At 44.0% G+C, this 26,111-nt stretch overlaps 1 protein-coding gene across 5 annotated transcripts in view; it reads left to right on the forward strand.

Moving 5' to 3' along the window:
- Positions 1–26,111, forward strand: part of FAM184B (family with sequence similarity 184 member B) — a gene marked incomplete at its 5' end in the record, with an annotated part of 96,630 nt that overhangs the window by 33,551 nt on the left and 36,968 nt on the right. For all 5 annotated transcript variants that reach the window (XM_081045926.1, XM_081045924.1, XM_081045927.1 and 2 more), the window contains 5 exons: positions 15,101–15,853; positions 16,555–16,690; positions 17,874–18,013; positions 18,557–18,763; positions 24,029–24,139. In XM_081045926.1, coding sequence (XP_080902052.1) covers positions 15,146–15,853; positions 16,555–16,690; positions 17,874–18,013; positions 18,557–18,763; positions 24,029–24,139 — 1,302 coding nt within the window. The remainder of the gene's footprint in view (positions 1–15,100; positions 15,854–16,554; positions 16,691–17,873; positions 18,014–18,556; positions 18,764–24,028; positions 24,140–26,111) is intronic.

Below are 26,111 nucleotides of genomic sequence, written 5' to 3' on the forward strand. Positions count from 1 at the left end.
AACATTCGTTTGAACTCAAATGTCTGGTTTCCCTTGCAGCATTTCTCATTGGGTCGATCAAAGGGGAGGCCTGAGAATTTGTATTCTAAACAAGCTCAGGTGAGGCTGTAGACTGAGGACAGTTTGAACTCGCATTTAGGATAATCAGGACCCTCTATTTTGCCTTCTTCATTTTCTGAACTTCCAACTGCTTCTTGCGTAGTGCCCTGCTCTCAATACTATTCTGTAATATGAGTTGGATTCCGTTGAACTGTTAAATCCTTGAGGGCAAGGACTTCGTCTTGTGCCTTCTTTATACATCTTTAACACCCCCCCCCCCCATTAGTGCCAGGACACAGAGGGTGCCGACAAGAGACAGTAAAGGGTGGATACACCAGCAAAACTCCCCTCTGTAAGGATGCGAATGCATTGCTGGGTGCCAGCACATCACAGGAAATGGCAAGGGCTGCCAAAATAGTGGGACCTCCCTGAAGAGAAGGACTGCATGTGCTTCAATGAGCTGTCCCCAGGTGCAGATGCGACTTGGCAGGATCTTGTGGAGTAATAAGATGAGCAATAAACTTCTTTACGAAGGAGGGCACCACCGGTTAACCACAAGGCTTCTGTGTTTCTGAGTTTGGGGCCAGAGCTGAATCACTGCAGGCAATAAAAGAAAGATTAATGTGAAGATAACACTCTTCATGTACCCGCTCCCCAACATCCTACGTGCTCACTCCTTACTCTGTCATCCACAAACGCTTCTGGCATCCTAATCATAATGGAATCATCAGCAGAGGGCAAAGCTAGACCAAGACACGTGGGTCAACTAAGCAGGCTAACATCTGTCACCCCTTCAAACCTGGAATTGGTCAATGCCTGCTTACGTGACTGAGTGCAACGTGAGTGAGGAGACCCACTGAGGGGATATGAATCTTTCTTCTAAAACGTGTCTAGATTATAGTTTCAGTTGAGCCAGACCAGTTCCAACAAAGTGAAAAAGAACCTGTTTCTGGGTTTTGTTCATTTTCCTGCCAGGGTAGTGTGCCCTTGAAAAGCATGCCCCTCAACCATCTGGTATTCCTTGCACTTGCAAGCTCATTAATGGCATTTTCCCAGAGACCCAGAAATAGCAAATTCCATTAAAAAAACTTATCATTAAATACAATGCAGGTCTTTATGTGGGAGAAGGATGGCCTCTGAATAAAGAGTCCATTAGCGCTGCAGGCTGGAAAAAATGGGTCAGCTTTCTTTTAAAGGAGAAATTAATACAGCAAGGCAAGAGCTAGCAAAGCTGCCGACATTCATCTCGCAAAGCTTTTCCTCTTCGGGCTGCCAAAGTGCGTCCACCCAAACTTGCTATTCCCGTCCTCTGCCCCCTGGAGCAGGGCCCATTTGTCCTGAGGAAGCCTATCAAATTGTCTGGCGACAGCCTAAATAAATATGAGAGGGGAGATTACAGCTGAGTATGGGGTTATATTTGCATGTGTGCACTCTGAACGTAATCTAGACCAGGCCGCAGGAAAGTAAAAGCTAATGAGTAACTCATTCACTGACCTCTCTCCCCTGTGGTGGGTTCTAATGTCAGTTCCACGAGAGGTGGCTCATAGCCTAGTCCATGAGCTGCTATTTCCAGGGAAGAGCTGATGGAGAGAAGCTCGTTTCCAAAGTAGGAGGTGAGTGCTCTAAAGTATTGTCCAGTGTCCAGTCTCTTCGTTGTGACTTAGGCAAGCTGCCACACAGGACATGGTGGGCACTCGGTAACTGGTTGACAGGCAGGGGAAGAATGAGTGCTGAATCAACGGGAGCTGAGAAATGAGCGTCCTGTAGAGAGTAACTTGGGACACAGTGTCCGAAAAACACAGACAACACAGGAGTGAATTAGGCACATGTCTGCAATGGGAGAGCTGTCCGGCTGTGTGGGCCAAGTGAGAGATTCCAGAAGGTGAATGATTCAGAATTTCGGGGACTTGGCAGTGAGAAGTAGGTGTTCTGTCCAAATCCAGAAGGATCCCCTGCTAATTGGATATGGACAAGAAGACCCAACTCTACAAAAGGAGGGAGTTGGCAGACTGCCAGTGTTTAGCAAACAACATGGAGAATTTAAGGAGCTTGTAAGACATCCAAGGGGGAGCTGTCTTGTGGAAGATTTGATGTATAGCTGTGCTAGTCTGCATGTTCGCATTCTGTTCAGCAAATTTTCACCCCCTTCTATCCTCCTCCCCCACCCCATAAGCAGAGATTACTTCGTCTGTCATCCCATCGATGATGGGCATCTCCTTGAGACTTGCTTTGGTCTATGGAGTGTTAGATAGAGGATGTGGACCCAGGTAGAGGTCCTAAATGTGCTTGTGCTGTTTGGTGATCACCATGAGAAAAGCATATGCTGAGTGGCCACTGCCCTTGTATCCTGGCCCTAAGGGAGGAGACCTGACATCAGCTTACAACTTGGAGACAAGCCCAGAAGATAGGAAACCTGAACCATAAGGCGGATTTACTCAGCCAGGTCTGGCCTAGATCAGTTCAAGCAGAGTTAACCGACATGAGAAGTAATGTTTCTAGTTGTAAGTCATTGAGTTTTGGGGGTAGTTTGTTATGCGGCATTATTGTAGGCAGTCCCTGACTAAGACAGTAGGGTTGAAGCCCGGAAAAGTTCTCTAGACTAAGAATTCTCAACTCATAGAGGATAGTTTGTGTATTTGTTTATTTATTCATTCATTAATTCAGCAAATATTTAGTACAAGTTGATTCTATGCTGAGTACTTCCATTCATTGGTATGGAGGAGATTGTTCAAAATCCTTATGGCAATAGATCTCTTGACAACTTTTCCAGGGAGAATTTGCAGAGAGAAAAGAAAGGTATCAAAAACGGAACTTTGGAGATGGCTAGCCATAAACAAGAGCCCTCAGAAAGGTACCAGGAGACATAGGTGAAGGTGGAGTTTCTGAAGCCAAGGGAGGAGAGCCTTCATGAGGGAGTGTTGACTGGTGGCAGGTGGTACAAAAAGGGAAGGTGGGTTGAGCCCTGAAAAAAGTCATAGTTGGTCATTGTTGGCCTGGGTGATGGGCCAGGATTGGGAGAACCTGGTGCAGAGAGCCAGGTGTTGGCGTCTGTATTAGTCAGCTCTGGCTACCATAGCGAAATACCACAGACTGGGTGACTTACATAACTGCATTTTATTTTCTCAATTCTGAAGGCTGTAAGTCCAGGAGGAAGGTGCTGGCGGTGTTGGTTTCCGCAGAGGGGTCTGTTCTTGGCTTGCAGACAGTGCCCTCTCTCTGTCTTCATGTGGGCTGCACATGAAGTCTGCACACGTGAGGAGAGAGAGGTTTCTGGTATCTCTTCCTCCCCTATAAGGACACCAGTCCCACTGGGTTAGGGCTCCATCCTTATGACCTCCTGAATTACCTCCTTACGGGCCCTCTCTCCAAATGCAGTCACATCAGGGTGAGGGCCACAACATATGAATTTGGGAGGGGACCCACCTCCGTTCATAACAGCATCTGAAGGCTCGGTTCTGGTTTCAGCTGTACCCCTGCCTGGATCACCCGGTGCACGTGCCCCAGGGCGCCCTGTCTCCATCTGTCTAACAGGCACAGTGCCCAGCTCACCTGCCTGCCTCAGGGTTGTTGCAAGGAGAAAGTGTCTGTAGGGCACGCCCAGAAGTACCATTGAGGTTTACTTAGTTGGAAAATAGATCCTGTTAACCACCCATAGCAAATGTCCTCTTTCCCTGCGGATCCTGAGTGGCACACCCATCGTCACGCTGGCTTTTCACAGCACCTCGTGGCTGCTTCTGGTTGCCCTGTCCGTCTGTCCTCCTAGGGAAGAGGGGCCCCATGGCCGCTCCTGCCCACTGCTGCTGATGTTCTCGCCACTCCCCCAGCTCCCTCCCCTCTGGCTTTCACCTGTCTTCCTGGGGGCCCTGAGGGCCAATGGATATAAAATACGACAGCGAATAGCTGAACATTTTCTTGAATTCTCTTTAAGAACCTAGATGCCTCATATCCATCTTTAAGCTGCTCACTGAGCTATGATGCTATGCAGTGTAACACCCCTCCAAGCTGCAGACAACTCTACTGCCCACTGACCCCTGCAGAGGCAGCCCTTGGGAGAGTAAAGAAGTCTGGGCAGGGACCACTGCTTCGCACCGTTTGCCAAGAAACAGGACAGTACATCTGGACAATGAGCTGAGGAATGAGGGAATGAGTCCAGCGGAAGCAGGAGCGTGGAGCTAGAGAAGACAGGGAGAAACAGAAGCCAGCCCCCTGAAAACCCAAAAGGCGGATGATGCTGGGATTCCCACTGTATGTTTCATGGAGGCACAAGTCACATTTCCTTTAAATCTCAAGGATAGGGTAGGGTACCCAAGCTGACGTCACACTTGTACTGCCTCTGAGAAAAGATCAACTGAATTTAAAATGCATTGTTTTTATAGCACGGTTAAATTCTGAATGGGCCAAAAGAAGCTGATCTGTCTTTTCCCAATTATATTTTATTCCATTTGTATTAAGCTTACTTGACTTTTTTAGCCCTCTTAAATCAGGTAAACCTTCTGAGAAGAGGGAAATGAAGTCAAACACTACAGTCAGTCTGCCAGTGTAGAGTGGCGTGGAGTGGAGATCCCTGAGCAATGTGAACTTGTCACTCAGGCCTCCCTCCCACTAAGTGCCACTTAACGACCTCCAAGAATCTTATTTGTCACCCCTTTCACTTCACCATGGGAGCACCCTCACTTATGCAATAAAAATGACAAGTCACTCTTCCACAAATGCTTCAACAGACACGAGGGGTCCAAACCATCTCTTCCTCTTGCCTTGGAAAAAAATTGCCTGTCACATTTCTGAAACAGATACAAAAGCGTGGGCCTGAAAGAAAAGCCCAGCCATCTAAATTATCTTCACAATAACAAACAGTTCCTTGGCTATTGCTACAGGGAGGCAGGTGCTTAGCGCCTTGGCTAGTTGGTTCTAGGATGCACAAGGCCATACTGAACCCAATTGTGAGCTATTTGAAATTTCAGCCAAATATACTGCAGTTGCCAGTATTGAATAAAATAACCACTGATGGCTAAACTGATACTAAGATTATCATAAAATATCGCTGCTTCTGCAAATAGATAGGCTAAGACCCTTTTAAGGTGAGTTGTTTTTTTTTAAAAACAATCCATAATCAAATTAACACTGACAAAAGATGCAAGTTTTAGTCCTGTACATTCCTTGAGCTAGAAATGACCTGAGGTAATTTAGATATTCCCCCAGTTCACAAACTGGAGACTAGACCAGCCCAGGGCTTCTCTGAGGTCACGCAGATAGTTAGTGGCAAGGTGGGTTTAGTGGGGGTAGGGCAGGGTTGGGGGGAAATGATGAGTTCTGTTTTGGACATGCTGAGTTTGGGGGTTCTGGGAGACATGGAAGTCAAGCTGTCAAGGAGGTCGTTGGGTATTTCTAGTGGTGCTTTAAGAGAGCGATCAGGGTTTGAGGTACAGATTTGAAGATGGACATCCTGATGATCTCACTCACACATATTTTAGCCCTGATTCTAGCGTGTGCTACAGATCCTGGAAAGCTTAAAATTGTATTTCTCAGAATTCCTGGCAGCTGAATTTCTTGATGTGACTCTGGTTATACCAATCATGAGCTCTCAAACAAGACATTTCTTGTTTTTGTATAACTGTTTACAGTGAAAATTTCAAGTACAGCATGTCCTTGAATAACATCATTTCATTCAACGTCGTTTCGTTATAATGGTGATGAGATGCTGTGGGAATTTAAATGTTTATATCAACACTTAGCCTATGGTAAATTGGTTTTATTATAGGTCATTTCACTCGCCTAAAGTCACAGAACCTATGGATGACACTAAGTGAGGACTTACTGTATTCTCGTATACAATGCTAGAGAGAACAGCAGTACTACGTACTCCCATTGCCCAACTTCAGAAATGACCAATGTATGTTAATCATGCTTCATTTAGACCCATATCTACTCCCTACCTCTGGATTCTTTTACAGCAATCTTGGAAGTAGATCATCCATGAATATTTCAGTATATAGCTCTGAAAGGCAAGCATTCTTTTTTATAGCATATTCGTAATACCATTATCACACTGAAGAAATTAACAACAAATCCTTAATGTCAGAAAATATCTGGTCAGTGTTCACATGTAATCCATGTTTCCCTCTAGTCCTTGTATTGTTTTATAGTTTTGTCTCATAACATTGTTTCAACTTTCTTTTCAAACCAAGATTCAAATAAGGATGTATTTATTGCAATAGGTTGATACGTCTTTTAGATTTCTCTTAATCTGTAGTTTCACATAAACACACACACAGAGACACATATCCTCCTCCCCCTTTTTACTTGTTTAAAAAATAGTTTGGATTTTGCTGATTGTACCCTTATGCATTCCTGTGGAGATGTTATGTGGGGGTCACAAATGCCTTTTTCTACTCTGGACAGGGTAGGAACTGTAGCGGCAGAGTCTGATGCCCACCGTGGGGCAGCTGTCCTGGGACGAGACTTGAGATGTCTGCCTGGAGGGAGGATCTCCACCCATGTCGGTCAAGGAAGGGAGGTCAGGTTCAGGCAGAGACCCAGTAGAAATCAACACACAGAAGAAGCGCTCTCCAGAGTTAGTCCAGCCTGGGAGACCAAATGCTGTGAATGGCCGGGACACTCAGATGCCTGCCTGCTTGCAGAGCACAGTGCCTTGTGGGTCAGGGCTCCAGTGCGCAGTAGAAGGAACTAAGATTTTAGAGTCAGATAAATTTGGGTTCATGGCCCCGCTTTCTCACTAGTTGTGTGACCTGTGGCACACAGTTTGCTCTTCTATAAAAGGAGGAGAATAATAATAATACCTTCATACTTTTATTAACAAGACTATCATTATCATTATTAAATGAGATGATGTAAAATGCCTACGTTTTACATAGGCACCATTCCTGGCATAAAGTAAGACTAAAAATGTTAATTCTGATGATGGTGATGATGACGATGATGGTGATGATGCCAGGACCTGGATATTTGTTTCAGGTAGACGGATACCTGTAACTCTTTCTCCTACTTATATCTCTGCACTGGTCCATGTGGCACAGTCATTCTGTCCTACTAATGGGATTTTTCCATGTGATAGGAATAAGGCCACAGATCCCTCTGAATTTACATCCTTCTAGCCCTCAGACCGAATAGGCAAGAGAGAGATTCTCACCCATCTCGATGAATAAAACCCCAGGAAGGACTCTGCTCAGCCTGGCTTGGTTCACATGCCCATCCTGTGCCAACCACTTTGGTCAGAGGGGTGGCTTCTATCATCAGCCCAGCCGAGAATACCTACTCAGCCCTGTGGACAGAGTCTGTCCCAGATGGGGTGTCCAATATTGTTTTCTGGGAGAATAAAGTAGCCTCCACTCTATATCCAGCCAGCATGTCATTTTATGCCACTTCATGGTTGTTTTTTACGTATTTGTTACTAAGTTGTAAGCTCCTAGGACAAGGACCGTGGCTTCTGTATCTTTGCATTCCTGTGCCCCTAGCATGGTGCTTGATAAAGGGAAGGACTTCTATGAATGGAGGTTATTGACTTGAAACTGACTAGTTTCTGAGTGTGAACCATATTAGAGAATAACAAATTCTATACCTAACACCCGAAGAGATAGAAGTGGGATTTCCTGGGAGTCATGTGGGCTCCAACTTTAGGGTGTTCTGAGGCCCTTTTTCCTTCTCATGAGGGACTTTTGAAGTTCAGTGGAAGGAACACTGAAAAATCAATGGATAAAGGCCCATTAGTGGCTCTTTCCCACAAGCTGTGTGTCGGTGTAGAAATCAGTAGGCTCCTGAGGAAGATACAGTCTTGGCGATCTCGTACTTACAATCTTAAAATTCTGTGGCTACATTCAGCTTTCTTTTTGACATGTATTCACTCCTTTTGAACCTTTGTTCAATATTTGTGCAATGTCACAGTCAGGTATCATTTCCTAAAGGTCATTGTGTTTTTCTGGCACAAGTTAGGAATTTGATGGTAACCTTTCAGTTTAATCTGAAGACTCAATTTAGATAAAGAGAACGTTGGACTGGATATTAGGGGACAAGCTCTAGTTTCCCTTCTGCCCTACTGAGTTTAAGCATATTGGCAAATTGCTTAAACTCTCTGCGCCTTGGCTTCCTCATTTATGCATAAAACAGTATAGATTTGGTGAAAGCCAAGATCTGCCTTTAACTTTCTAAGGCACTGGCATGGAGAAAACAACCTGCCTCCTCTTTTCCTTTTAGTAATAGAACCATCGATGCTTTCACTGGTCATACGGCAGCTCAGCCAGAGACTGCCTCTCCCACCCTCCCTTGCAGCTATGAGATTAAGTGCAGGCCAGTGAGCGGTAAGAGAGGTGATGTATGCACCTTCCATTTCATCCCCAATCCAACCACAAGCTGCTTATCCTGGACTTCCCCTAATTCCCCTTCTTACTGATGGGAATGGCAACAAACGTGGCAGTGGCCTTGGGCCCAGATAACAGAAGCTGCAGGTTGAGAACTGATAAAGGTTGAAGGTTGCAGAGCTGAATGGTTGTTGACCAAAGCCTTCCACCCACTGCTGACCACCATTGGCCTTGGAACTATTATCAGAAAGAGAAAATTAAATTCCACATTATTAAACCATGTTTATTTGGGGGAGTCTTTTTGTAGCAACTTAGCCTGTACCCTACCAATCACAGAATTAAGATTTACTTTCACTTAAGATCCTACCAATCACAGAATTAGAATTCACTTTTACTTAATTAGCATTCCTATTTTCTTGAAGTGGATTACACAGCAGTTAAGAACACAGGCTCAAGAGTAAACATGGAAGAGAGTCCTGGTTTGGTTGCTCTCCAACCCCATAATCTCAGTCACATTACCCAAACTCTCCATGCCTTGGTTTGCCAATCTGTAAAATTGGGGCAGTAAGGAGACTTACCTGCTGTGAGGTAGTTGTGAGGGTGAGATGAGCGAGGGTGTATAAAGCTGTGACCTCAGTGCCTGGTACCTTGTAAACCCCCAGGAAGTGTTAGTTGCTCTTCTCAGTATTGTCAGGAGCGCCCTCATTGTTAGCGTCACCACCATCATCTGTTTATGTCATTCCTCAGTCCACATGGTTGGGGCAGGTCAACCCCATTACCCTGGACCCCATGTGACCTAAAATTAGCCAATCATTGTATTCTATCCCATTGGCCATGGGAATTAGTATTAGATCCATGACCTTGCTCAGGTGAATAGAGTCAACTTGGAGAGTTTCGTTGGAAATGTTGACAAAGAGAAGATTTCTTCCTGGGGGCACACTAAGCTAGTAAAATGTAATCCTGATGGTGCCTGTGGCGACTTTGCCAAGAACGTGCCAAGAAGAAAGCCAACTCAGAGGAAAGCAAAACTATGAGATGGAAAGAGAGTCAAGGTGACATCATTGAAGAGTCTGGTTTTCTATCTTTACTTGAAGCTAGCAAATGGCTCTGGGCTTTACAGGTACATGAGCCAATAAATTGCCTTTTTCCCAACCGAGTGGATTTGGATTTCTTTTTTGTATCTAGAAGAGTCCTGATTAGTAAGTCAGTGCATTTCTAGGATTTAGTTGCTAAAACATAAAGATTTTAAAAGGGATTTCACATATTTTCTACTGGACCAGAAGAATGAGACAAGATATGCTGAAAGGGCATTATTTCATAGCTCCCGAACCTTTCTTTTTTAAAAGCAAACAAAGGAATTTCAGGATATGTACTCAATACATTTCTACCCTCTAAAACTGGCAGATTTTATAAGACTGACTAAGGGAACTCAGCCAAGAGAAAGAAGACTCACCATTAGTGACAAGAGAGATGATTTTGTATTTAATTTTATTGTCAGAACCCACGCTGGCCACCTTCCAGATACTACCCTTCAGAATGTGCTAATAGGAGTTTGACAGCTATCAGATTTGAACTGAGTAAAAAGAGCTCTGGATTCAGCATCTGAAACATATTTGGTGCTCACTAGATGTTTATTGAAAAATAATTTGTACTATTTTCTGATTTTATTACCTAGGATGAGTCAAATCACCAAACTGCATTTTTTTTATCTGTTAGATGGAAATAATAATTGCATGCTTTCTTCCAAGGCAGCCCTGCATAATTTCACTTGCATATAACACATCTGAATGGTGTCCCCTTGCTGTCATACAGAGTTCTTCATTTATTTTTTTTATCATTCATTTATTCATTCATTTACCCTCTGTTGAATTCTGGACCAGGGGTTCTGTTAGATGGTGAGGATACAGTGCTGTGTAACAAACAGTCCCTCCTAGTTCATTTCACCAGCCTCTTACACAGGACCCACTGTGTGCATGCTTCTAGTTGCCTGACCCAGTGATTGGCATGTGGACACAAAGTTGAATAAGTCCTGACTTTGTCCTCACAAAGCCAGCAGGCTCTGTAGTGGTGAGTCCCCCACAGACCATGTCCTACCCTCAGGGACACTGGGGCAGAAGGTTGAGAGCCACTGCTGTGGGTGATGAGGAGCCTCTTGGGAGCAGTAAGCAGGATTGCCTCGTAGTCAGCCCTTGGGTTTACAAACAACACTCTGGCAAGGAAAGGATGAAGGGGCCCTAATGCAGGATAGTCACAGGGGGGTGATTTGGAGGAAATGATTCCAGACATTTTTTGGCAGTGCTTTCCCTCAACTTTACAAAAGCCAGCTGCTCTTACTGTTGATACACATTCATTCCCAGAAGAGGCTTGTGCGAGGATGAATTCAAAAGCTCATTTCTGGAAGCCAAGAGTGCTGTACCCAACATGATATCCATTATTTATCTGTGGTTTGTTGCTCTCTGTCTCCTGGATCGAAGCTTCCAGTAGCACCTTTCACACATCATTACACCCATAGCAGCAATAGGACTCTTAAAGTCATCTTCCCCGAAGAACCAAGTCCTTAATGGAAAAGAACACATCTATCGTTCAGCCGCTGAGACCACACTAGACCAACTTCTGCTTCTCACCAGCCGGATGGAGGCAGCACAGCCAAAGCCAGACCCCTCGGCGGAGGCCTCAGGCTCGGCACTCCTCTTCAGAATCTACTTTTCCTTCCAGGGCTTGTGTCTCAAACTTAAATACTTGCGGATTAAATGCAGAGTGATTTGATTGTATATCCCTATCCTTAAAAAAAACAAAACAAACAACAACAAAAAAACCTAGATGTTTTTCTGATTATAATTGAAGTGTACAGTCATCATAGAAGAAATTGGGGAATGCACAAAAGCAAAAAAATAAAAAATAATTGATCACCCTTCATTTTTACCATCCAGAAATAACTGGTCATTCTTAATTCTCCCCTTTGTTGATATGTGTATATGATTTAAAAACAAAATCAGAACCATGTTGCATCTTCAATTTTATATCCTTTTTATTTTAACTTAAAATAATCTACTCCTGACTTTTTGAGATCCCTGACATGGTGGGATGGCATGGGCTCTGTATTCTCACAGCTGCTCCTGGTAGCGTAGGAGTTGTGACAGTTAAGTTCATGAACTTGTTGCAACAATGTTGCTCACCTTTTTTGATATCAGAGGGATTAGTCATTATCAATTTGTACCAACTGGACAAGCAGTTAACCAAGTTGACTATTGGGAAGTGCAGAAAAGGCTGCGTGAAAAAGTTAGACGACCTGAACTTTTTGCCAACAATTCATGACTCTTGCATCACGACAATGCACCAGCTCACACAGCACTGTCTGTGAGGGACTTTTTAGCCAGTAAACAAATAACTGTATTGGAACACCCTCCCTACTCACCTGACCTGTCCTTCAATGACTTCTTTCTTTACCTGAAAATAAAGGAAATATTGCAAGGAAGACATTTTGATGACATTCAGGACATCAAGTGTAATATGATAACAGCTCTGATGGCCATTCCAGAAAAAGAGTTCCAAAATTGCTTTGAAGGATGGACTAGACACTGGCGTCAGTGCATAGCTTCCCAAGGGGAGTACTTCGAAGGTGACCATAGTGATATTCAGCAAGGGGGTAGAGAGCACTTTTTCTAGGATGAGTTCGTGAACATAATTGTCAGACCTCGTAAGTCAGAGACAAAAAATGTCTGGCCCATGAATATGACCCAGTGTGTCCTTTCCACTTCTGGTGTAGAGGTTAAATGAGCAATATCTACCCATTATCCTGCTGCTGTACTCGAGACCACGTACAACCAGAGCACAAAAATTCAGCCAGGGATGCTAAGACAATTTGCACAGGTGATCTGAGTATTATAAATGGATCTTTGGGTGGTTAAGGTGTTGTCTGCACAAGAATATTTAGCTTGAAACATTGCTTATCTGAGAACTATGCAGAAGGTACAATGAATGGATTGGAAAACGTTTAAAGAGATTTTTTCCCCAAAAAAGAACAGTGGAGAAAATAAAAATTCATTTAGAACAGGCGTTTAGTATATTTATTGTTCATGCTATGGGGTTTACCTTGTAAAGCTGCTTTGTGAACTGGACAGTGCTATTAAAAATAACATTAGCACTCATTGTTATTTATGTGGAACAAATGGATCTGCATGTCTATGTAGATTTGCACACAAAGTCTGCTTTTACAGTTTTACAATTATAAAATTGTAATCAAAACAGGTAAATTTGAAGAGTGGCTCTTTCTGCTTTGAGTTCACACACATTTGTTTGTATGCATGGTGTTTTCATTTTCCTACTTCTCTGCTAAATTATTTCCTGTGAGAGGTATTATGATTTCTTTGTATTGGTTTTATTCACAGAAGAAGTATCATTAACACATACGCATATTTACTGACCAGGTTGGCTAAAAAAAGGGGCTATCGTAGTCTTTGTTTTTCAAACAGCTCTAAACAAGTCATTTGAGATTTGAAGGACAAGGTGGTCCCTTTCCAGGTCCCACATCTTACGCAGCTGGTGAAACTCCCTAGAAGACTGGCAAGCCTGTATCTGTGTGAGTGTTGGACTGGGCCAGTAAGAGGAGGGGCTCTAATTAAGAGCCTCTGGAGAGACTGCCCTTACCTTTCAGCTCAGTCTCAGTCTAAATTGGTTTGGGAGACAGTTGGGCTTCAATTACTCAGAAGCTTATGCCTCACAGCTCAATGCCATGTTCAGCCAGGCGCCTAGTAACAGCTCTCTGATGGGTAATGGTGAGATTTTAATTAGCATCTTGGGCTCCATCTAGAAATCCATTCCAAACCCATTTGCTTGCAGGAGTCCAGCCTTGTTTGGGACCTGTTCCTCACTTTTTAGCATTATTTTTAAATTAGTTAATGTATTTTATTGTTTATTTTTAACACTACTTTTGGCAACAATATCAATAATAGTGAAAAATGCGTATTAACAGACAGAATTTCTTGAGTATGTGTTCTGTGCTAGGAACGCTGCTAAGGGTTTTAGGTTCATTATGTCATTTTCATCTCCGAATGAATCTGTGAGGTAGGTATTGTGCTCCCCATGTCATAGATGAGGTGACGTGAGAACCAGAGAGGTTCAGTAACTTAAGGTCACACAGCTAGAAAGAGGTGGAGATATACAATGTGAATCTAGGTACAGCAGGCTCTAAGGCCTCCATGTAAGCACCGTGCTATGTCATCACTAAGTGTTTAGTTAACCCCATTCAATGTCAGTTTCCTCATCTGTAAAATACGAATAAACATGAGAATGTCCACTTTGTAGAGTTGCTAGAAGGCTAAATGCAAAATGTTGACAGTACCTGGCCCACAGAAGGTTAGACTCTGGGCATTCAACACACATTATTTTCTTTTATTCTTTTCCATTTTACTTCTGACTCCTGCTGCCAGACTTGATGGAAAGTTACCTCAGTATCTGCTGCTTAGAATCCATTAATTATAGCTTTGTTAAATCTATAATATGCAACCCCTAAAACCTAGCAGGCCCTCAGCTGAAATTTTCTCTGAAATCAAACCATTAGCAATGGATTTCTAAAACCCTTGGGAAGACTTACCAATGTGCTCAGTAGTTCTGTTGACTGCTGAATTATTCATGTCCCTTGATGGATTCTGAAGTGGGCCTCCTCCAGGAGAGCTGGATTTATAAATGAGACTTAGCCATTCACTTTGATGTTTTAGTTTAGTTTAGTACCATAGGTGGTGAGTGAAAGAAAGCTAGCAGGTGGGAGGAGAAGAATTATCAGGTGACCTGTGAGGCACCAAGCCCAGGAGAAGGGTGGGTCTGCTGAAAAATCTGATCAGTAATTCCAGACGTTGGGGATGAGGGTGGGAGGAGTAGATTACATCTCCAAAAACAAGGGATGTTTACTTTTGCGGGGATAATGTGAAAGGAGGGAAGGAAGAAACATTTAATGAGTACCTACTATGTAATGAGTACCTACTATGTGATAAGTACCTACTATGTGTGGGCTCTATCATACTCCTGCCTTCCTTCATTCTTTTCTCCACATAGTAACAAAGTGTTTTTGTCTTGTTCCTGAAGTCATGGAGAACAGTCTTTCACCACAGAGTACAATGTTGGCTGTGGGTTTTTCATAGATAACCTTTTTTAGGTTGAGGAAGTTCCCCTCTATTTCTAGTGTGGTGAGTGTTTTTATCATGAAGGGATGTTGGATTTTGTCAAATGCTTTTCCTGTGTCTACTGAGACAATTATGTGGCTTTTTTCCTTTTTTCTATTCTATGGTCCTTTATTCTAGCCATGTAGTAATGTAATTATTAACCGATTTTTCAGACATTAAATCAACTTTGCATTCCCACTTGGTCATGGTATATAGTCTTTTAATATATTGCTGAATTCTATTTTCTAGTGTTTCACATCCCAGAGTGTTCTTTTTGAACAAATTAGAGCTTTAAACCCTTCGCTGGATTCCCATGTATTCCAGAGGTCCTCCACGGGACTCTGCCACAGACCTTCTGTGGGCCTGGATGCCATGTCACCCCTTTGCTTTGTTCCACCCTGTACCACTTCCTGGTCCCCTGAATGGTTTCTCCTGGGGACAATTTCTAACAAATCACTTCCACACAAATGCTCTTCTCAAGGGTGGCTCATGGGGTCAGCCCAAGTGACCACCATGGAGGAGAAACGTCTCTGGTCATGACATCCCTCCCACACACCTCGCACTAACTGGGCTCTGTGGCTCTTCCTGCAGGTGATTTATGCCCTGAACACACGCCAGGATGAGGCCGAGGCCAGCATGGAAGCACTGCGGGAAGCCCACCAGGAGGAGCTCCAGAGCGCGGTGGCCGAGACCAAGGCCAAGCTCCTGCAGGAACAGGGCCACGCAGATGAGGAGGCACTGCTCCAGCGCATCCAGGCCCTCGAGAGCGCCCTGGAGCTGCAGAAGAGGCTGACGCAGGAGGCGCTGGCCCACTCGGCCACATGCAGGCTGGAGACCAAAGAACGGGAGCTGAGGGTGGAGGCAGAGCACGCAGAGCGGGTCCTCACCCTCTCCAAGGAGATGCTAGAGCTCAAGGCAGACTACGAGAAGAGGCTCCAACACCTGATGAGCCACGAGGCACCCCAGTGGGGTCGGCTATCCCAGGAGAGCCCTGACCCAAAGGCAGATCCACACTCCGGCCCCGAGATGCGGGAGGTCCTGCTGGAGGTGGAGCGGCTGCGAGTGGAGAACCAGCAACTGAGCAAGGACTACGCCCGGAAGGCCGAGGAGCTGCAAGCCACCTACGAGAGGGAAAATGAGGCTATCCGGCAGGCCATGCAGCAGTCGGTGAGCGAGGCTCTGTGGCAGTGGCAGGAGAAGGAGACCGACCTCCGCAAGAACTTCCAGGTCCAGGAGTCGGCCCTGCAGGCCCAGGTCAGGAAGCTAGAAGGGGACCTGGAGCACAGAGGCCGCAAGATCAGTGACCTGAAGAAGTATGCCCAGAAGCTTAAGGAAAGGATTCAGGTAAAGTAAGATCTCTTCCTGTCTTTCGAATGGGTAATAATCAGGGCCCCTAATTCTGAACACCTACTGTGTGCCAGGCACTGTGCAAAGCACTTGACTTCTACCAAAGTGACCATTATTACCTCCATTGCATTCAACCACGTTTATTCAGCAAATATTTATTGAACACCTACTATATGTCAGGAAGTGATCTGAACTTGGTCCCTGACCTCAGAGCTCTTAGAGACTTCCAGTTTACAAAGGAGAACACAAGACTGAAACTGAGAGGCTGAAGGACTAACCTAGCTGGGCATGTAGCTAATCAGCCTAATTCTATAATAACTTGCCTTCCTAAACTCCTTGCGACTTGGTGTTGGTACAGAGCCAGACCACTGACAAATCAATATGTGAGCCCCACAGGCTCACAGAGACCCATCTCTAAAAGTAGCAGCAGCTAATATTCCTTATACTGCTGAGTATTTTTTTTTTGTCCTCGACACTTCATTTGATCCTCACTACAGAAAGGTTAAATAACTTGCCCAAGGTCACACAGCCCATCTGAGGATGGGCAGGGATGTGAACCCTGAGCCACCGACTTCTAGAGACTAAGGGTTTGTGCTGTGCACTTCCTCACCTTTCAGCTCTGACCTCAGTTCTGTGTACAAAGGATGTCTCTGCCCGGAATGCTACCCAGAGAAATGAGACCCTTTCTGTCTGTTTAGGACCTGGCTGTGCAGCTAAAGGAAGCTCGCCAGGAGAATTCCGAGTTGAAAGGCACTGCAAAAAAGCTCGGGGAGAAGCTGGCCGTTGCCAAAGACAGACTGATACTGCAGGAGTGTCATGTGACCCAGAAAACGGGTGAGGGCCCCTGGAACGATTTCCTTACAGACGCAGGCTGGCCACCAGGTGGGCCTGGCGCTGCTTTCAGGTGGTCCTGAAGCTGTTGAGAGAGCAGAGTGGAGGGGCAGGGGTGTTTGATCCGACGTGCTTGGTGGGCGAGTCCAGTCCACGTAGGACAGGTGAGCCAACACCTAGAGCTGCCTCCGGCCCGGTATCTAAAAGGCATGATGCAAAAGGAACCCTGGCCCGCAGTGTTTCCCCATCTGGCCCACTGTAGTGCCTGAACTTCTCAACACTGGCTTTCTCCCCACACGTAGACAACACTTTATAGTTTTAACATCATTTCCCACAGTGACGTTATTGGGTCTTACCAATAATTTTGTGAGATAGTTGTTAGTGTCTCATGTCACAGATGAGGAAATGAGGCTCAGAACGGGCAAATGGCTAGCTCAAAGCCAGCCAAATGGTTGGTGATACTGACGGTGTGTGCATCTAAGGATATCGGACGCCAAAGTGCCTTCCACTATGCTCCCTCATCAGAAAGTTCTTGAATACCTATGATGTGACCAGCTTAACACCGGGAGAGGCACAAAGCATGGGCTCTGCCTCCAGGGAGCTTGTGGGACATTTACATTACAACCCACAGCATGCGTAGGTATCGTGTATGGTCCAGGAGGCAGCAGGGGAATGAAGTGTCTGGGAAAGAACAAATCACTGAGGGCTGGAAAGCTGAGGAGGAGCAGAGGTTCCAGTTGGAACCAAAAGTGTGTGGAGGGTTTAGAACTGTGGTCTCAAAAGTGGGGAATAAGTACTGTGGGGAATATGGGAAGAAAAACTGAGCAATTTTAGTTACATTTATTTTTGTCTTATCCTTTAGGTTCCTTTAAATTTAAATCCTTTCACAGTACACATATTCAGAAACATGCTTGATTTTTTTTTTTTTTAACGTATGAGAAACACAGTCAAAAAACTTTGAAGATGACTAGGTTAAGAAGGGAGACCAGAGCAACTGCTGGAACTCAGGGTGCTGTGAGCAAAACTAGCAATCACCACTTTGACTGACCGTACATGAGGGTCAGAAGGCCACAGAGCAGGGGTTACACAGGGGCATAACGGGCAAAATCACTGAACGGCAGACTGGGGACCGGACTGCCAAAGGCCTTGCGGGCATTCCGAATGATGTTGAAACTTCTCCTTGTAGATGACATGAAGACAGAGCGAGTTTCAGAGGCAGAAGTCCTAGGGAAAGTGAATGACTTGGAAGGCCACAGTCTCTGTCCTCAGCAGACTCCGAACTTTCCCAAGGAGTGCCCATGCACGAAAGCAGGAACAGCTACACAGGTAGTGGCTGACCCAGCCTTGGGGATGGACATGTCACAGGAGGCTTTGCTGGAATGAGCTTCAGGTAGAGGCCAATCCCCAACCGTGACCGACCCAGGTGGAAGGAGCAGGTCCCAGGTTCCAGGGGTGGATGTGTGGGTCTGAAGTTCCAGCCAACTTCCTGCCAACTAGGAGATGGGGAATGCAGCAGAATTCTCCTAACTCCTTATCGTCGGCTCCTGGGAAACTGGAAACTTGCTTAGGATTCCCATTATATGTTCCCAGTCAAAACAAAGAAAGCATTCTTTAGAATCCACTGTACCATGGGCCTATCAGATGCTATGTCAATAGCTACACTATTCTAAAGAACCCTTTTCCAGTGGTGGATAAAATAAAGTCTCTTACAGATATCAAATATATAGTCTTATAAACGTTATTGCACCTTGTGAAAGAGGCTGTAAAATTGGGATGTAAACATTGTAAAAGTTGCACAAAAGAGAAACGGTGGTTCTCGTCTCCTCACCCCACTCTGGCAGGTTTACAAGGCCCCCTTTCCTTTTATAGACCAAGAAAGAGGCAAGTGTGGAGACGGAATCCATAAAGCAACAGTATGAAGAAGACCTTCGTAAAATCAAACATCAAACAGAAGAGGAGAAGAAACATCTCAGAGACCAGCTGGTGAAGCGACTGGAAGACCTGGTGAAGAAGCACACCATGGAGATCAAATCGGTTCGCTCGTCAGTGGAGGCTGAAAGGAAGAGGCTGCAGACGGTGAGATTCCTCTTACACAGACGCTGTTCCGTTTCCTTTTTCTTTTTCTGCCTCCCTCCATACTTCTTTTATTTCCTTCCTTCCTCAAAGATCTACTGAGCTCCTGTTGTGTACAGATCTGAGCAAATGGAGTTCAGGGTCTTTAGAAAGAAATGGGGACACCTTAAGACCTAATTTCTCTTGTGAGAAATTAGGGCCTGGAGCTGTTGACATGGGGTAGAATTGTGTCCTATGAGTGTTTACTGAGGGAAATTCAACTCTATACAACAACAACAGAAATAACATGAAGCAAACACTCAGGCCTGTCCGGCTTCCTGGACTCAAGTCCTACCCCTGTCACCCTCTAGCTCTGTGACCACATTAAGTTCATTTACCTGGGCCCCTCAGAGAGAAATTCTGTGTGGCTCAGGTTCCTCGCGCATCAAACATGACCATAATAGCACCTCCTAGAGTAGCTGTGAGGATTAAATGAGGTAATTCATGTGAAAAAACAAAGCGTATCCTAGTGCCTGGAGCATAATAGGCACTGGGTTGATGCAGATAATTAATCAGGCATTGTGGGAGCTTTTCAGCCTCTGGGTACTGTTCCAGCTTCCCACCAAAGGGGGCTGCTTTCTGCTAAGAAGAATGCAAAGCCTCATCCATCTCTCCTGTTGGCTGGGGAAAGCAAATAGCATATGTGAATGTTTTAGGGAAAAAGTGAATTATAATTACTCTTGTCAACATAGATGGTGCTTTAATTCCAGTAGTCCCCCACTCTTATCCATGAGGGATACAATTCAAGACCCCCAGTGGATATCTTAAATCACAGAAAGTACCAAACACTACCTATACTATGTTTTTTCCTATACTATATAGATATATATATCCTATACATATGCTAAAGTGTAATTTATAAATTAGTCATAGTAAGAGACTAACAAAAATAGCTTAATAAATGGAACAATTATAACACTATACTGTATAACAGTTATGTGAATGGCTTTGAGGCCATTTTTAAGTAAAATATGGGTGACTTGAACATAAGCACTTTGATACCTTGAGTCGATCTGATAACTGAGACGACTCCTAAGTGACCAATGGGTGACGACCGTATACAGTTTGCAGATACTGGCCAAAGGGATAATTCACATCCAGGTAGGGAGGATCGGGTAGGAGCAAGGCTTCATCACGCTACTCAGAGCAGCACACAATTTACAACATGAATTCTTTATTTCTGGAGTTTTCCATTTAATATTTTTGGACTGTGGTTGACTGTGGGTAACTGAAACGGTGGGAAGCAAAACCGCAGATAAGGGGGGACTACTGTGTTATAAGAAAGCCTCACTATAATCCAAGAGCTAACATTATCAGCTTTGGGTTTTCACTGAAGGATAATCATGTGTCACTGAGGAATGCAGTATTGTGTGGTGGCTGAGAGTAGGGGTACTCAATAGCTATGTGTTGGATAAATAAATAAATGAGCTCATGACAGGCCCAGACTGGTCCTGGGCCCACGTCCTGACTTTTCCACTAGCTGTATAACCGCGGACAGGTCACATGACCTCTCTGAAACCTGATTTCGAAAATAAAAATCAGTACTTTGAAGTATTAGTGCTATGGTAGTGTATATAAACTCTTAGCTCAGTGCACAGCATATCGTCAAAGTTCAATAATCAGCCGTGATTAGTTACCACGTGCATTGGGTGACGTCATGTGTGATAATATTATTTTGTGCCCACTGTACTTTATATTTTATAAAGCACTTTATTCTTACGAAGACATTTGATCCTCCCAACAATATGACAAAATGGGTGTCCATATCCCCATTTTGGAGGTGAGAAAACTGAGACTCAAAGATGTTGCGTATCAGCTCACACAGACAGTGAGTGGTGGAGCTAGTGTTAAAACCTGACAGCCTGACTGAAGAGTCCATAGATTCCCACGTATGCTGAGTAGGAAGCAGCTGTATTGAAAGCGTTTTCCTCCCGTGAGCTGCAACTGGTCACACAAATCCAATCTTCAGATAAACAACCGCGCACTCTTTCCATCCATAGCCACCGTCAGTGGGAGGCACAATAGCTCTCCTGGAGCTGCAGGTTGCCCTGGTAACCCATCAGCCAACACTGACGCTGGGTGTAGAATTCCCACTTCAGCATTCATCAGCGGGCTAGAGTCCATTTGGGAAATGAATCACTTAAGAATAAATTGTTTCCTCCTGGTTTTGTTTTCCTTTCACTTTTCGGTGTTTTCTTTAAACGGAGGATATAAATTATATAAATTAGACCATGCAGACTAAGAGAAGGTAAAGCCTTGAAGAGGCCCCAAATTAGGGTTCATGGACTAAAAATAGATAGTATTTTTCCCTCTAGGGTTAAGAGTACATTATTTCTTTGAGCCCTTTGGTGTGGGTATGTTGTGTATCCTTGAATGCTTCTTTAACCTGAAGAAGACACTACAAGGAATGGGCTGAAGTTGATCCAGAAGACCTGTCTGCCTTCTTTGTCTGTGGAATTAGATGCTATGATAACTTGATTTTGACAGAGCGAATAGAGTCCACATCCCGTAATAGACACCTGCCTACATGGATTCGTAGGAAGGGCGTGGGAAAATGGACTGAGTGCCTCCTGAGCTGTGCTAGAAGCTGCTGGACTCCACGTCTCATCTGTGTCACTTAGGGTTCTTGGTGGCAAACATCACACACACACAGCCTGGGCAGTACATGCAGGAAAGGAATTTAGTAAAGGGTAATGAGTAGCTTTCTGGAAGACCAAGGCACTGGGCCTGGCAGCTGCCCAGCCAAGAATGTCCCAAATCGACTGCAAAACTGATGAGGACACCCCTGCTGCCAGCTCTGAGCCCAGACCTATAGTCAAAACTGCTGACACCACCAACACAGGGCCCTGAACATGACCTGAAGAACTGCACTGTCTCATAGGTAACCACTAGACACCCTTGGTTATTTACATTTAAATTCATCACAATTAAATAAAGTTTAATTCAGTTTCTCAGTGGAACTAGTCACATTTCAAGTGCTCAATCGCCGTACGTTGCTAGTGGCTGCCATGTTGGATAGTACAGCAATGAGGGATTGCTACATATTAGCTGGTCTATTTTAGCATGTTTCCATTGTCACAAAGAGTTCCATTGGTCAGTGCTGCTCTAGAATGACTGGCCACGCTGCCCTGGAAACTGCAGGTGCCAGCTTGTACATATCAATAGCTTCTGATTCAGAATCTGGGATGGGTGTGTCTAATTGGTGGAGCCTCAGTCACACTGCCCATGCCCCAGTTGCAAAGGAGTCTGGGAATGTAAGTCTGGTGTTTTTAGAATCAGTGGTGGGAGGAGGGCTCTGATATATCAGATGGAGGATTTCCCAAACATCCAGAGAAGGGTCATCTGGGCAGCTAAAAGTAATGACAACTCTTCACTCCATGATTTGATCCTTACCTCCCCTGCAGGCAGGCATTGTTCCTATTTCACAGATAAGGAACCTGGGAGATTAAGTCACTTGAATGTAACACAGCTAAGAGATGACAGAGTTGGATGTAAATTAGGCTTGCCTGATTCCAAAGCCACTAAGTTTTGTCCTCTGTCTATGAGGCGTAACAAAATACACATTGCCCTGGGCCTTGGCAAGCAGCCTCTGGGTTCTCACTGGGCCTCTAGCCATTCACTGTTTACTTACTGTTTACTGAATGTGTAATTGGTGTTTTGAGCAATGCAGAGATACAAGAAATGTGCATGCCTTTCAGGAACTCAGTCTGTTAGGAGGGACAAGACATGCCCACAAACAACCAGACTCAAGTTAGTGTGTGAGAAGTAGTGTGCCTGAATAACAGACTCTGTCCAATTTAAAGAAGTCACCCCAAACCACTCTAGGCCTCTGCTTTCTACTTTAAAGAATAGTTGTAAATGTGAATGATTTTCTCAGTTTTTCCCCAACTTTTAATTTCTATCAACTCCAAAAATATTCTTGGTTATTTAGAAATATATTGCTTAATATTTGGGACCTTTCCAGATATCCCTTTGTTATTGATTTCTGATTCAGTTTCCTTGTGGTCAAAGAATAGATTTTATAATTTCATTCCTTTTCAATTATTCATCTTGTTTCATGGCCCAAATATGACCTGTCTTGATGAATGATCCTTGTGCACTTGAAAAGAACAAGATCTGCTGCTGTTGAGTAGAACATTCTATAAATGATACGTAGGTCGTGTTGGTTGATAGTGTCGTTCAAGCCTTTTGTTTCCTCACTAGTTTTTCTCTATTCTGTTGATTATTGAGAGAGGAGTATTGAAATCTCAAATTTAAACTGTCAGTTTTTATATTTCTCCTCTGGTTCTATCAGTTTTTGCTTTATATAAATTTGGACTTATTTATTAGATATAAATAAGTAATAAGGATAACATTTAGGATTATCATGTCTTTTTGATGAACTGGACTTCTAATCATTTGTGAAATAGTCCTATCCTGAAGTCTACTTTGATAAAAATATAGGCATTCTATCATTTTTATGGTTAGTGCTGCATGGTCTATTTTAATGCATTTCTTTACTTTTAATCTACTTGTGTCTTTCTATTCAAAGTGCTTTTATGGTATAGCTGGGTCTTAATTTTTTATTTATTTTAATAATCTCTGACTTTTGAGGAAATTTAGACCATTTACATTTAATGTAATTATCATTGTCTACTGTCTTGCTGTTTTTCCTGTGTGCCACTTCTGTTCTCTTTTCATTTTACCTCTTTTTTTGTTTATGTTTGATTCATTTAATATTTTTTTGGTATTCCCTTTATCTTCACTAATGACTTATTACTTATCCTTTCTCTTCACTAATGACTTATTACTTATCCTTTCTTGTTGCTACTCATGGTACTAGCAACCACGAGTATGCTAGTGGTTGCTTTAGGATTTATAACATACATCTCTAATTTATCACTGTCTGCCGTCAGATACTGTTATATTACTTCTGATTTTAATTTTTAGTTGGTTTTTTGACTTATGGGACATGGAGAATTGTGTCAGTACAAGTATTCTCTTTTCTTATTTGACAGTACAAAACTTAAAGTCCGAGATTTACCCTCCCCCCCACTCCATATGTATCAGAGTTTATGGTATGAATTTAACACTTGTTCTTTTGACCTTCTCGTGTATCTCTAATTTATCTTCCCTTACAATATTTTATGACTCTCATAAGCTTCTCTGAACCGCATTGGGAATAAGGCAGGGTGTGTCCAGTCCATGTTTTTGTGCTTTGTGTGGCTAACTCTCCTAATCATCATTTAGGAAGTAGAAACACAGTTGGAGGAAGTGAAGAAGAAATCAGAAAATGAGATAAAGCAGCTAGAAGAAGAGAAAGCTGCCCTAAATGTGAAGCTCCAGAATTCTCTGCTCGAGGTGAGTCCTCACGCGATGCAATGCTCATGGGGGATGGTTCTGGGCCCTGCGAGTTTCTGGTTAACTGAGATGCCAAGAATCTCAGGAAACTGCCCTGACCTCCTTGCATTCAGCATCCTCAGAAGAAACAAAAGGACTAACCTGACAAGAAGGCTGTCTCAGGGGCATAAATTTAGCTGCAAGTAACAGAGAGCCTGTTTTATAGAAGTTTAACAAAGAGGCATTTGATGTCTCACATAAAAGAAGGAGGCAGGAGGCTGCTGGTGTTGATTCTGCAGCTAAATGATATCAGGCTTGGTAAGTCTGCCATTCTCTTGGTCTCTACTGCACGCTGGCTTTGTTATCACTTCTGTGGGCATTTAGACACTTTTGCTGTAGTGGGCTCTTTCCTCAAACAAAAAAATATATATATATTTTATGACTGCATTTGTATAAAGAATATAACCAGGCTGTGTTGTTGTTCTTTTTTCTTTCTTTCTTCTGTTTTTGAAAGAAATTCGCTCATTTTCACGGCCCCCTAAAAGTATCCTGGGCCTTAGGCACTGTGCCTGCTGTGTCTGATGGAGGAGTAGGCTCAGATTCCAAATGTTTGTTCCCACTCCAGTTGTCATGTCCAAATTTAAACAAAGAAACAGGAAGGAGCAGTGATGATCAGGCCCTCCTGCTTCATCAGGGATCAAAAAGCATTCCCAGAAGCCCCAGCTGACTCTTACTCCCCCTGCTAATATCTGGGTCACGTGGCCAGCCTGGGAAAGCAAGGCCTTAGCTGTCAGGCCTCCATGGTAGACGAAGGCAAAGGAGAAAGAGGTAGGCAATGGATCTACACCAGACGAACAACAGAGTTTGGTTCATGGGCCGCTTGCCTGGACCACCCAAAGATGAAGGTCAAAGTTTACAATGGCTGCCGACTATGTTACCGGGGAGAAGAACTGGTAGAAGAGGCTGAAAACAGGGTTCATTCCCGAGTCTGATCAGACTAAAACAACGTAAAGAGGTTTCCTTGCTTCTCTGCCCTCCCTCACACTTTGCAGATGGGCCCTGCTTCACCCGCCACCCCGATACACACAAGTGCCCATGAAATCGGGTCCTCAGCCGTGGCCATGCATCACAGCCTCCTGGGGAGCTTTTAAGAATACAGAGCTGTGCCCATCTGACACCCTACAAAACCTTTGCAACTGTATTGATTATATTCCCCAAACTGTCTTTCCTATCCCCGTGGCACTTGTCCTATTAGGGAGACCACTTCATGGACGGTGTAGATGCCTGACCACTGCGCTGTACACCTAACGCTGAAGCTGAAAAATGTTGAATATCAACTATAATATGTACAGAGTGACAGGATGTGGAGTACAGCCTAGGGAATAGAGTCAGTGGGTTTGTAACAGCTACATACGCTGTCAGAGGGGTAGGAGATTCCAGGAGGGGGGTTATCACTTTCTGATGGGTGTAAATGTCTAACTATTACATTGTTTTGTGCACCTGAAACTAACTTTTAAAAATTTTAAAAAAATACAGATCTGTGTGTAAAACAGTGTAACAATTGTTTGGGAATACGTATAATGGAGTTAAATCTACAGATATGCATGAGCATGAAACGACCAAATTTGAACCACCCGTTATTTCTAGAAGGGAGGAAGGGAGATGGATCAGGGAGAAGCCCAGGGCTGTATTTGTGATGCGTTGTTCTTCAGCTCAGTGACGTGTACACACACACGTTTTTCTCTAATCTTTTTTCTATTGTCACAAATTATCATTTTTTAAAAAAAAACACAAGGTGAGCATGCCATTCCTTAGGTTTGATATATCAGGGGCTTTAGAGGTTGAAAGTCTCTGCTGTAGAGGCTTCTGTTCCATCTCAGCCCAAGGTGGCTAGATAGCAAGGAAGCCCATTTCTTTCTCCCTCCTTTTTCCTCCTTCCTTCTACTCTCTTTTCCTCCCTTTTCCCTTCCTTCTTCTCATTTCCCTACCTCCC

This window comes from Rhinolophus hipposideros, assembly GCF_964194185.1.
Source record: "Rhinolophus hipposideros genome assembly, chromosome: 1".
Lineage (NCBI taxonomy): Eukaryota > Metazoa > Chordata > Mammalia > Chiroptera > Rhinolophidae > Rhinolophus > Rhinolophus hipposideros.